At 32.1% G+C, this 13342-nt stretch overlaps 1 protein-coding gene across 1 annotated transcript; it reads left to right on the top strand.

Annotated features, from left to right (window-relative positions):
* The first annotated feature begins 6028 nt into the window (after nt 1–6028).
* On the top strand, nt 6029–8410 carry LOC146912447 (expansin-A10-like). Its single transcript, XM_085720578.1, has 4 exons — nt 6029–6057; nt 6157–6297; nt 6792–7080; nt 7445–8410. The coding sequence occupies exons 2-4, from the start codon at nt 6162–6164 to the stop codon at nt 7752–7754; spliced, it is 735 nt and encodes a 244-aa protein (XP_085576704.1). The 5' UTR covers nt 6029–6057; nt 6157–6161; the 3' UTR covers nt 7755–8410.
* Nucleotides 8411–13342: the final 4932 nt, after the last annotated feature.

Raw genomic sequence — 13342 nt, 5'->3', positions numbered from 1 at the left:
CTAGATTGATGTAAGTTTTGCATGGATATATAGACTTGGCAGCAATCCAAGACACAAGTTCGACCTATTATCGATCATCAACCTTTTTAGAATTGATATGCCTTTTTTTGAATGTCTAGTACGAACTATACTTATAACTCTTTTCATACTAACGTCATTAAAGTAGTAATTATGTAATCTATCTTTAAATAGACCAGTGAGAAAATAATTAAGTGAGGTTAAGTTCTATATTTTTTTTAACAAGTTCTATATTTATTATCGAAAACGTTTAGTAGAAACCTCAATAGGTATATATGCCTTGAGAACGAAAGAGATAAGAGATACTGATATGATAAATACGTGATATATAATGTGGATGTGGTAAAAAGAGGGAAAGATAGAGAGAAAATGACGAGTTGAATGGATGTTGGAAAAATTTTGGTGTCTAAATATCATTGTTGATTGGAAAATGCTATATAATGCGAAAAAAGAATCAAGTGAATCTCTTACGAGCAAGTCTCACATGTTTGTATTGGATAAACATTTATTGACTTCTCATATATATCGGCACACCAAGATGTATTCCGCTAAAACAACTTGTATGATTGGTCAGTTATTTTTTTGTTATGTCTTCGTGAGTTTTTCTTCATTGTACATCGCATTACTCTTGTTGATTTACTATTTGACAAAAAGAAAGTTTTATATATTTTTCATTATAATAAGCTATAAAAAAGTGAATATTAGAACCACGCATTAGATACAGAGATAATGAATGTTTAAAATCACTTTAAGGTCGACAAAATCACAATGACATCATGATATTTTTTAAAACTACAAATTACTACATTTAGTCTTACATATAAAAAAAATTAGTCAAAAAAATTAATATATTTCCTTTAAAATTTGGTTGAAATACGTCAATTTTTGTTTTTTTGTTTTTGATCAAGAATACATCAATTTTTGTTGATCAAACTTTTTCTATTAACAAGAAGGGGATTATAGTTTAGCTAAATCGCGTGATTTGGTCGAACTCACAATTCACAACCAAACAAAACATGCTCTATAAACATCTAAAAAAAATCTAAATTGTTTATTTAAAAGTCTTTGTTTAACTAGATTTTGGTTATGCTCGTGAGCGAATTCCCTTTCCGAAAAGATATAATTCGAGTCTATCCGATATCAGATGTCAAATCTACACTATTTTCATTGAACTTCTTGCGCGCTACTTCATTTTCAATACGTACAAACAGTATGTTACATCAATATGCTAAATTGATGTAAGTTTTGCATGGATATATAGACTTGGCTTGTTCAAAGCAATGCAAGACACAGGTTCGACCTATGTCATCAACCTCTTTATAGACTTTATATGCCTTTTTCAAAAGTCTAGCATGAACTATTTAATCTACTTTAAATAGACTAGTGTAGTAATTGCAGTGATTATATAACCTAACTTTAAATAAACCAGTGAGAAAATAATTAAGTGAGGTTAAGTTCTATAATTTTTATAGAAAATATAGAAATCCCAATAAGCATATTATACACCTTGAGAAAGAATGAGATGAGAGAAAGTGATGTGATAAATACGAGATATATAATGTTGATGTGGTAAGAAAAGAAGAGAGAGACAAAGAGAGAGAAATAAAAAAAAAAAGCGAAAATTTGTGATATTTAAATATCATTGTTGATTTTCAATTGGTAAAAAAAGATCTATATTTATTTACTATTATAATAAGAAAAACAAAGTGAAAATTAGAGTCATGCATAAGATATAGAGATAATGAATGCTTAAAATCACAATGACATCATGATTTTTTTAAAACTCTAAATTACTACATTCGGTCTTATCTATAAGAAAAAGTTGAATTAACAAAAATAATGTGTTTAATTAATTTAAAATTTGATCGAAAAACATCAACTTTTATTGACCAAACTTTTTTTTTTTATATAGATAAAACCAAAGATATTATGATTTAGCAAAATCACATTAACTCAACATGATTTCATCAATCTCATAATTCACAACCAAACAAAACACGCTCTATAAACATCTAAAAAAAAAAAAAAATCTGAATTGTCTATTTAAAATCTTTGTTTAGCTATATTAGGCATAGAGTAGGCCATATGCATATCTATAAGATAGCCTTTTTCATGTGACAATCACCCCCTACCACTAATACCAATCTCAAACCTAATGGTTTTGCATTAACCATGTGTTCCTAAAACGCAACTTAGAAAAAGATGTTGCAAAGAAATGTCCGTATGGTAGGGCTAAGTGTCCTTGCTCTCCCCATGTGAAAAAGTATCAAGAATTGTCTCATCTGACCCTACATTATGCCAAAATTTTGCTAACTTCATAGCAACCCTGCCGACAAAAATTGCTTATTTAGCATGTTAATGAATATTTAAGATTTGATATATTCAGTAAAAAAAAACTAATTAAGATTGATTTTTGTACCATTGCACTTGGTAATAAAGCATTTATAAGTACGCATGAGTTTTCTAACACACAATCCTAACTAATTTGTCACCTTCATGCAAAGTTTTAGACAAATTGAGGCTGCTATGAGTTTTACCTAAAGAAAGCTCATTGCGATATTTAAATGATGAAACATTCACACTTAGTCATTTGAGTTAGACTATCTTCATGGGTTTATATCACAATAGTCGATGCTTTCATTGGAAGTTGGATAACGGAAAAGACTATCTATAGGTTTGACTAAGGTTCATCGTTGAATATTGATAGATGAGTACATAGTTATTAAAGAAAATAATGGAATATCAGCAAGTTAGTATTGATAGAGTGGAAGTTCTCGTAAACGTTGGTTATTAAAGAGGTGACAATGTTATAAGTCTCACGTCAAATAGATAAGAAAACTCAATGTATGGTACTTTTTTTAGGGACTCAATGTGTGTGTGGTACTTAAACAATAAGTTGTTTCACCTAATCAACTAGTTTTTTGCGTTGAAATTTTCTCATGGATTCAATTCATAATATAGTGTTCCACGATACAATTTTAAATCTCAGGTAGAAGACGTATCTATACTTAGTATTCAACATCGCCTCAAACATGATTACTTCATGTGGATAGAACATGTGAAAAAAATATACAAAGTTTTGTTTTTATTTTCTACAAAAAAATATTTTTATTTAAAAAAATAAAATTTTATTTTAAAAGTTAAATATTTCTTTTTTAAATATCTATTAGGTCGAAGCTATTTGAGAAGTAGCGCCACTTATATGTAATGTAATAGTAACCAAATAGAGATCAACATGGATCTCGGATCCAAACCCAAATCTGTGAAGCAAAGGTTATAGGCCTAAAAAAAGTTATTTAATATTAGTGATTATTATCATGTTCCTTAAAAAATGACACTTTCAAAAAAAAGTTTATGTAATTAACCTCTTTTACTTAAAAAGGAACCTTAAAAAATGACACTTTCAAAAAAAAGTTGATGTAATTAACCTCTTTTACTTAAAAAGGAAAAAAGAAAAGACTTCTTTCAAAATTTACTTAGGACTTACTCACTATTGAACCGGGTCCGCCATATGATTGAGTCTAAGGGTCTGTTTTAAAGGAGGTTTTTGCATGATAAGATTTGTTTCTCTTCTCTATTTTTAAACAAGATAATATAGATATTTTTTTTAGAGGAAGATAATCGTTGTTTTTAAAAATGAATAAAGTGTTTTTTTAGAGGAAGATAATCGTTGTTTTTAAAAATGAATAAAGTGTAGTTGAATATAATCATATCATGGTTTAATCAATTATTAATATTGGTGTTTTTAACACATAGAAAGAAATATAAACATAGTTTTTGTTCGTAAGACCTAGTTTAACTACAAATGTCAAAATTGTTAGGTTAACATTTTATATGGTTATCCGGGTTTGAATTCAGTGTCTTTCATTTATGCGTGTTTGTTATTATGTGTCGCTTGCCATCCACGTATCCCAAATAAAACATATATTTTATATTTTTAGGTCTCTAATCTTTTTATTAACTCAAATTTTATAAACGGTGCCTACTATACTAACAAGTATTTTATCACTAATCCTTAAAAAAAGTAGTATTTTATCACTAATGAAAGTAGGTATTCTAGATACATATGTTATAAATATCACATGTTTGAATTTAATGGTTAAGCACTCTTACATACATTTCTTTCAAGCTGGTCATATGTTTGGTTAATTACGCCATTGTAGGGAAGTATTTGTACTAATTTTGTTTAAAAGTATAACTGAAATTGATTATGATGGGATGTATATCCATCCTGATTGAACCATTAATAACTCATTTTGCTTTCTAAGAAGGGACTACTGCATGATGCATACTATACTATGCTGGCCCTCCTTCACATATATATCTTGGCAGACACCATGGTCTATGTCAGTATTTTAATTAAATGTCCTTTTCAATATCACAATTGTTGAATTCTTAGAGGGACAATTCTAAAAAATTTAGAATCTTGATGTTAGAAATTAAGAAACTTCAACTTTCAACATGGTGGTGTAGAATTTGTAACACGACATTCTCTTAAGAAAATAATTTGAGTTCGATTTATGAAGTCGTCTATTTGTAAGGGAGTTTAAGCATATGTGTGAGAAAATCGGTTATCCAACTTCGACTCAAGAATTAATCTCATAGAGATCTAAAGAGTTTATGTTGTATGTGGAGATATCAAGAGTGTATTTTTGTAGTAAAAACCCTAAATACGGTGGATTAAGGAAAAAAATTTGTTCTAGAGCTAGTGATTATCGCTATTAATAATCATACAAGAATTTTTTTTTTCTTCTGTCGAGTATTAGAAGCTAGAAATTCACATTTAAGGTGATTAGATGTGTGTCTAAAGTTCGAACTCCGACCGCTGCATATATTATGCATGAAATAACGAGGTGACTGAATTTGAGGACAAAAACAATTTTAGATGATAATTTAATTATTATTGTAGACTAAGGCGTTCTCCAAGCATAACTACGAAGATTTCTTTGAGATAACTGAGATCCATATAAAGAGTTGATATCCCTTGATATGTGTTTTTTCATACGCATCGAATTCTAAAGCAAATAGTTAAGAGATATAAGCATCTTCCACTTATGTCACACCATATTAATAGATAGTTTAAATATTTTATGGTCAAATAAAGTAGGAGTAAAAGAAGTTAATACTTTGTTCAACATTTAAGATGATTATTGAGCTTTTGTGAAGAAAAATATACAAATTAAGATGATTATTAGGAAAGTTGTTTTCAAAGAATGAATATTTATGCAAGTTGAGTTTCAATACTTCCCCAAAGTCAAGGAAAACTTTAAAGGCAAGGCACATATAGTACTCTGATAGAGATATATACATATTATCCATCAATGAATTTCTCACATCCAAAATGGAATTCAAATTCAGTCCTTGTGAGATTAATCATATGTTTGGTTTTAATTTTAGAGAGTCAAAAGTGATTATAAATTTAGAATTGATTTTATCATGTTTGGATGATTTAAAAGAGAATCGATTTTGCTTGTAGAATGATTTTACTTGAAGCTAGAATTTGTAGCTTTTGACTTTTACAGTTGATTTTTGCAATTGTAGAATGATTTTACTTGAGTACATCCAAACATAAATCTTTTTACATTCAACTCACTTTTATCTAGAATCAATTCACTTAAAATCAATTTTTCCCACCATAAAACCAAACATAAACTAAACTAAATCTTTACCAAAGTAGAGGAATCTCCATTTTCTTAATTATTTGAAGAGTTCGTTAGAAGAATATAAAAATCATTGAATGACAAAAGTTCTGAGGAAACAATTTTGACTATGCATGCAAGTACTCCTCAAACCTCACAATGATTCCATTTGACTCATTTGATTTGAACAGTAGCATATGGTAAAATAGTAAATGCATTTGATCCATATTGAAAAGCACATTTTCCATAAAACATAGTCCCAATGCCTCTTACTCCCTCACATTTTTCTGCATTTGCATGGTCCCAATTATGTCAGCTTTGATGGTGACTCACCTCCCTATTTATTCCAACTCCATTCCCTCAAAAAAATACAAAAACTCATTTCAATCTTCAACTTCTTGTAATTAATTCTCTTCCTTTATGTCTTCCTTTTTTTCTTTATGTTCACATTAATTCAATTTATAATGCTCATCTATGCTTTCTTGTTGCATTTATGCAGGAAAAATGTCTCATCTAGGCTTTCTTGTTCTAGGAATTATTTTCTCCTTGATCTCATATGTCCATGGCTATGGTAGAAATTGGGGTTGGATTAATGCACATGCAACCTTCTATGGTGGCAGTGATGCTTCTGGCACAATGGGTATGTATATATGAAATTAATGTGTGCATAAACATAGCCATAGTTTTAAAATTTGATTAATGGTTATGTTGCAAACTTTTACATTATGGTATAATGCAGTTGAAATTGCGTTTGCATGTCGTTGTGGAGACCTCAAAATCCTTTATATTGTACTCGTAATTGCAGTTGCGAATAACAATATGAAACCATGAGTATAGCTAAGAATTTTGTTGGTCAAAGTTATGTAATTTATGCTCTAGCTATACTTTGTGGATATGCAACCATTGTTTTAATAGCCGAACTAGACATCAAACCGGTGAGGCTTCTTATTCATGGTTGAACTACCTTAAATTGCTCGAACTGCAACAAAACCCTAATCGAGTCATTGTAAAGGGTAGTTCAAGGTTCAACTTGGTTGAACTGTCTGGTTCGCTAGCTTCGGTTTTTAAAGCATTGTTCTATTACTAACAAATGTGTTTGCTAATGGTTATGTAACAAAAATGTAAAAATTTCAGGTGGTGCATGTGGATATGGAAACTTGTATAGTCAAGGTTATGGGACTAATACAGCAGCACTTAGCACTGCATTATTCAACAATGGTTTAAGTTGTGGTGCATGCTATGAAATTAAATGTGCTAGTGACCCAAAATGGTGTCTCCATGGCTCCATTGTTGTTACTGCCACTAATTTCTGTCCACCTGGTGGTTGGTGTGACCCTCCTAATCACCATTTTGATCTCTCTCAACCTGTTTTCCAACACATTGCTCAATATAAAGCTGGTATTGTTCCTGTTGTTTATAGAAGGTAATTTAATGTTTCTCAATTATTATTTTTTACCTTTATCCTTAACTGATGTAGGAGGGTTTCCCCAATTTTAGTAATTTTTTGTTTTTGTTTCAGTTTGTTATTTTCGGCTCATTAGGGTTTTGTTATTTCCCTATTTAAGCTTAATAGTTGTAGCCTAAAAGACAACTTTTATTCATTCAATAATATTTTAGAAGCCCACCTCTGAAGAACTTCCGACGGCGTCATTAACAATTTAGATTCTTTATGTTAAAAAAAAGTTACAATAAGGTCTTAAAAAGTTACAATAAGTTACAATTTGTGCCTACTTGTTTGGCCATGATGCTAACTTTTTTTCTTCTTCATGCATGGTTTTATATTGAAGGGTAAGGTGTAGAAGAAGAGGTGGAATAAGGTTCACAATCAATGGTCATTCTTACTTCAATTTAGTCCTTGTGACTAATGTTGGAGGTGCTGGTGATGTGCATTCTGTAGCCATCAAAGGTTCAAGGACTAGATGGCAAGCCATGTCAAGGAATTGGGGACAAAATTGGCAGAGCAACTCTTATTTGAATGGACAAAGTCTTTCATTTGTAGTCACCACTGGTAATGGTCATAGTATTGTGTCATTTAATGTTGCCCCACCCAGTTGGTCCTTTGGACAAACCTACACTGGAAGGCAGTTCCTCTACTAACTAACCCTTTAAATGCATCTTGCATATAGTAAAAAAAATGACTAAACTAAGTCATAGTTAAAGGTGTGTCATGTATCTGACACGTGTCAGTGAAGCGGACACTTCATATTGAAAGTATTTAGTACTCAATAAGTGTTAGTGGTGTGTCTGATATCCAACACTTCATATTAAAAGTGTGTTTAGTATTTGACATGTGTAAGAGTTGTGTCTGACATTTGATATGCTCAGTATCAAACACCATCGCGACATCGACATATATAGTTACATCCGATCACTTCTATTTACTCAAATGATTAATGATGTCTATATGTATCTTCATCGTTGTCGTTATCGTACCTGTATATGTGTCAATGCTTCATAGATGTGTATATTTGGCACAACTAAAATGGTGTAGTCTATGTAGTATACTTTAATTCAAGGGCGCTTTAGTTTTTAACTGAGGATGATAAAGGGGAAAGTACTTATATTTGAAAGAAGTTAAGTCATGTGATGAATTTAGCAAATGAGATTCTAGCTTTATTCAGAAAGAAAACCTTTACAATATTGTTTAAGTATATTCTTCTTGTACTTGAAACTGTTATTGAATAAGAAATGCCAATGCTTCATTTGTGTAATGTGTAATAAATATTAAATGTAATGAATTTTACTTATTGTTATCTTGCCTCAAACGGAAATTAGAGATGGCACAAGTGTTAATGTACCAATGTCTGAGCAAACTGACCATATTGGTTAACTATATTGAAATATTTCTGAAAATATTCCTATAAGGTCGCTTTTTCTACATGCTCACTTCTTTCGGAACTAACACACAAAATAATACAAAATGAAAACTACAACACCAAACTCAATAGATATTCAACTTAGATGCAAAAACTCGACTTGGACAATTTCAATCATTCAAAAGATCTATCTTTTTTGCTTTTCACCGTATCTAAATTCAACGGAAAAGTCAAGAATTAAATCAAAATCAAAAACCAATGAAAACTGATCAAAAATAAAAAGTAATCTTAAAGCAAAACAAATAATTCAATTTTTTATTAAATTCTTTACAAGATATTTCATATGGTCTTTATATCCTTTACACTCTTAGGATTGTCATTAATAGAAACAACATATGATTGTCATTAATAAAAACAACCTTTGTTCCCGGGGTAAAGTTGGAAAGCTGATAGAGTTTAATGAACAATCACACCTAATCTAGGTACACGTCAATATAATCTCTCTAAGCTTGAAGAAATCTATAGGAAGTTCCCTTGATTTGATAATCACCAATTGCTTTTTAAGCAAAACAAATGGAATTGTGAATCAGGGACTGATCAGGCAATTGCAATCTATAGACCACCTCTCTAACCCCGGTGATTTGAAAGGTTTTGGATTAATGCTCTTGTACAAAAATGCTAGGTGCTAGGGGTTGTATTCCATATACCACCTAAGAAGGAGTTTCCAATTCCAATAGACACATAAGATATTCAATTTGATCAAGTTTTGAGCTGATCTGAAGCAAAATCTTTCAAATAACATTTCAAATATCTGTTTATCATATTTGTTTGTCTACCAGTTTTCGGGTGATAAGCATAATTCATCGGTAAGTTAGTGCCCTGACACTTAAACAATTCAAGCCGAAAATTGCTAACAAATAAGGGATCCCTATCCACTAAAAATTGCTAACAAATAAGGGATCCCTATCCACTAAATTGACAAATATTGAAATTACCCAGTATTTTTAAGAGGAGTATCTTTTTTGGTTAGGTATCCTAGTGGCTATAATTCACCTTATAAGATGAATTATAATTCACCTTATAAGATGAATAAGTGGGATGTATGAGGTTCGAACCCCGACCCCTGCATATAGTAATATACTGTCCTGCCAATTGAGCTATGCTCAACAGGACCTTTCTTTACTTACTAATCACACTTTTAAGAATGTTAAATTGATAATAAACGAGCTGTAATGAATGCTTATTATAAGAGTAAAATACATTATCACCGTTTGAAGTTTTGCTACATGATGAACTAAAAAATGAAAATAAATATAATAGAAAAATAATCAATCTTTTATTCATATTCCTCTAAAAAAATCATTTATTGATTGTCTAAAATCACATTAAAATTGGACAAACTATTTTTAATTTTTTACTAAATCCATTTATAATATGAGATGAAAACTTGTTCTCGAAAAATGTACTCCCCTAACATGGTCAGCCAAAGTTTAAATTTGGCTGAAAATGTACTCGAAAAATATAATCTCCTCCTTTGGAGAAAATTTATAAGAAATCGAAGAAAAAAAATGAGACGAAGAAGATAGTATAAGATAACATTTTTACAACCTCACCCCACTCTCCACTAAAGACAGAAGTATATTTTCATTGCTATTTAAGAAACAAAATATAACCAGATTGAAGAGCAAAAAAAATATGTTGATTGTTCACAATATAAGTGTGTAAATACAAAAGTTAAAATATTGTGTATCATGCATCATATGTTTTCACTTGAGCATCCATGTTAGCAATGGCCATCAGTTATGACATAAACTCACAATAAACATGTCATTTTCTTGCATGCAAATTTTTTATTGCTCACATAAGAAGTGTATGTGTGGTTATGTGGTAAAAAGAATTATTTTTAAGTGAATTGATTCTGATTAAAAGTGAGTTGAAGATAAAGTGATTTATGTTTGGATACATTCATATACAAGTGGGTTGAATCAAAAGCTATAAATTCTAGCTTCAAGTAGAATCAGTTCTAGAGACAAAATCAATTTTGCTCCAAAACAACTTAACTTGTCATTATCAATTCACCTTCAAATTCAATGTACCAATTTGACTTGGGACCTTGGAGTGTGCTCCTCTTTAAGGTCTTAGATTCGATTCTATCAAGGGTCAACTTGGATGGGTTAATTTAACTTCTTCAAAAAAAATCTACGCCTTCAAAATCAATTTTAGCTCTTCTCGAATTGGAACCAAACATACATGAAGTTGAGGTGTTTCTGAAAATTAAGGTTAACTAACCCTAACGGATTGTTTGAAAACCTCATAGCAAAGAAAGTTTGAATTGTGTGCACAGTTGGAGGAATATACAAAATAGTTTTACATTATCAATGTATATAAATTAAATATAAACATAAATGTTTATTACACTTTTTGTTTAATATAATTAATATTTTTATGTATTTTTTATTTTTGACATCATTAACAAAAATTTATAATAAAATAGTGAAGAGCTAAATTATTATTAACTTAAATGATACTAATGATCATTTTACAATCGTCTTCGAGAAGCAAAAGGAAAAGGAATCATAGTCACTCTAAGAGAAAAAATAAATTGTTTTAATCAAAAAAGAAAGAAAAAAAATATATAACAAACTTATCGATATCAAACAAAGACGTACATGGCCAAGTCAAAGAACATGCATGAAATAGTAATTAGGCTTAAACGCACTTTTGGCCCCCTATGTTTGCCATGGTAGCAATTTACAGAGGGTGGTGATTCAAACCATGCTTTTCATGAGGTTATAAGTGGTGGAGAAATGGAACACCGTCCTTCTCATGGGTTTAGATCGGGTGGTCGTTTTGTGTGGATGAGGAAGGAAGTACGCAAGGATGATGAACTCGTTGAGCAAAAAGAGAAGAAAAAGTTGATGATGAGCATTTGATGAGAAAGAATCGCCATCGCCATGCAAAACATATTCGTGATCATTGTCATAAGAAGAAGAACAGTGGAGGTGGTTTTTGTTGTTTTTCGATTTAAAAAATTATACCGAACGAAATTACTGGGTGAGTCACGACCAGGTCGCTTTCTTTAAGACGTTTCGCGGCACTACCCTAGTTTGTGCAAGGTAGACTAACAACCACGCCGTCTCCAGGATAAAACAGCCCAGATCACTGTTACGAGTATATACTGCACAGTATATAGTCGCTCGAGAATTACACCTCAAAGTATGGTTCAATCGTATGATCGAAGCCACTCGATACGGTACGCAGCCGCTCTATTCGAAACCGATGGGACAGAAAGGAGTGGAAGAAGAAGAACGATTTAAAATCGAAGGGAGAAGAGAGAAAATCGCACAGGAAGCATCAACTGTGAGATTTTGGTGTGAAGAATGAGTGGGGGGAGCTCTCCTTTTATAGGCAGAGTTCGCGAGAATTACTTGGGGATTAAGTTTGCTTAATCCTTAAGCAAACGCGTTTTACACGTGACTTGGGGATTAAGTTTGCTTAATCCTTAAGCAAAGCAAACGCGTTTTCTTAATTGGAAATATCCGGATACTGGTTTGGATCGGGTCGAAATGTAACACATCAATTTGTTACGCGAACGCTTTCGTATAATGAAAAATTAATTAATTAATTTAACATTTTCAAGTGACAAAAAATATATATCAATTTTCCAACCCACGACCCAAGCCCAAGCCCGGCCCGGCCGGTCGGACGGACGGCGGCGTCGTCGTCGCGCGTGTGATATATGTATTTTGTAAGCGTTCACCCGTTCACAAAAATGGGTACCCCAAGGGCACACCCTTGGAGGTCACCCCACCCTTATATAAACACTTACTAGTTGGGGTGACTCTCCAATGTGGGACATTTTTAAGTCACATACCCACACACTAGTTTCTCATAGTGTTTTCTTTCTTTCCAATTTTTTCACTAGACTTTAACTAGTGTTCCAACAATCCCCCACTTGACTTCAAAATGGTTTCGAGAAATAACGTAAAACGTTTCCATAAGATTTGCTAATATACAAAGGTGTTGTTAACAACTTGAACCTTTGCATAGTGGAAGGTATTCTGATTTAACAAGAGTTGCTTACAGCATTGAACTCTATCTCAGACATAGAATCCACACACAAACCTTTTCATAGGTGTATTCTAAAAGCCCGTGCGTTTTAAGGCCCTGCACGTGTATCCCGGTTTTAACGAATGCTCTAGGAATTCTGCCTCGAAATTCCATAGGACCGGCCTAAGTTCCACATTCGTATAGGTGAGTCTATCAAGGGTACTCCTGTAGCTGTGTACCCCACTCAACATAGAGTATAGATCTCATTAAGAGTTACTATTACCTCATCCTTCTTTCGCTGGAGGATCATGCTTTCTAAATTCTTTTTCTCATAGCATGTTCTACCACTTCATGACTTGTTTTTACCCATTGAACCTAAGTCTTGGGATCTCCAGTCATATAGGTCGGGTTACCATCATTCGTGGGCTATAGGCATTAGTCCCATCCTACTGGATGTTTCTTGGACTTTCTCTCTATTAAGTCCTTTCGTCAAAGGATCAGCTAAGTTTTCATTCGTACGTACAAAATCAACTCTAACCGCTCCATTTAGAGATACATTCTCTAATCGTGCTGTGTTTTCGCCTTATCTGTCGTCTCTTACCATTGTAATAACGATTCTTAATCTTTGCAATAGCCGCGGTACTATCACAATGAATTAACACAGCTGGTAACGGTTTCTCCCATAAAGGGATTTCAGCTAGCAAGGATCTTAGCCAACTTGCTTCTTCACTAGCAGTAGCTAGTGCTATCATTTCAGATTCCATTGTGGACTGAGCCAGAATGGTCTGCTTCTTAGACTTCCAAGAAACAGCTCCTCCA

Source organism: Medicago sativa, chromosome 6, assembly GCF_051527215.1.
Source record: "Medicago sativa cultivar Bolivia chromosome 6, Bolivia_mono, whole genome shotgun sequence".
Classification (NCBI taxonomy): Eukaryota; Viridiplantae; Streptophyta; class Magnoliopsida; order Fabales; family Fabaceae; genus Medicago; species Medicago sativa.
The sequence above is the reverse complement of the archived record's forward strand: the minus strand, read 5'-3'. Positions and strand labels throughout refer to the sequence as shown.

Bases quoted from the DNA above. Each gene is read 5' to 3' on its own strand.
- LOC146912447 (XM_085720578.1), top strand. From the start codon at position 6,162: ATGTCTCATCTAGGCTTTCTTGTTCTAGGAATTATTTTCTCCTTGATC. The intron at 6,298-6,791 runs GTATGTATATAT...TAAAAATTTCAG, and splicing joins TGATGCTTCTGGCACAATGG to GTGGTGCATGTGGATATGGA. The intron at 7,081-7,444 runs GTAATTTAATGT...TTTATATTGAAG, and splicing joins GTTCCTGTTGTTTATAGAAG to GGTAAGGTGTAGAAGAAGAG.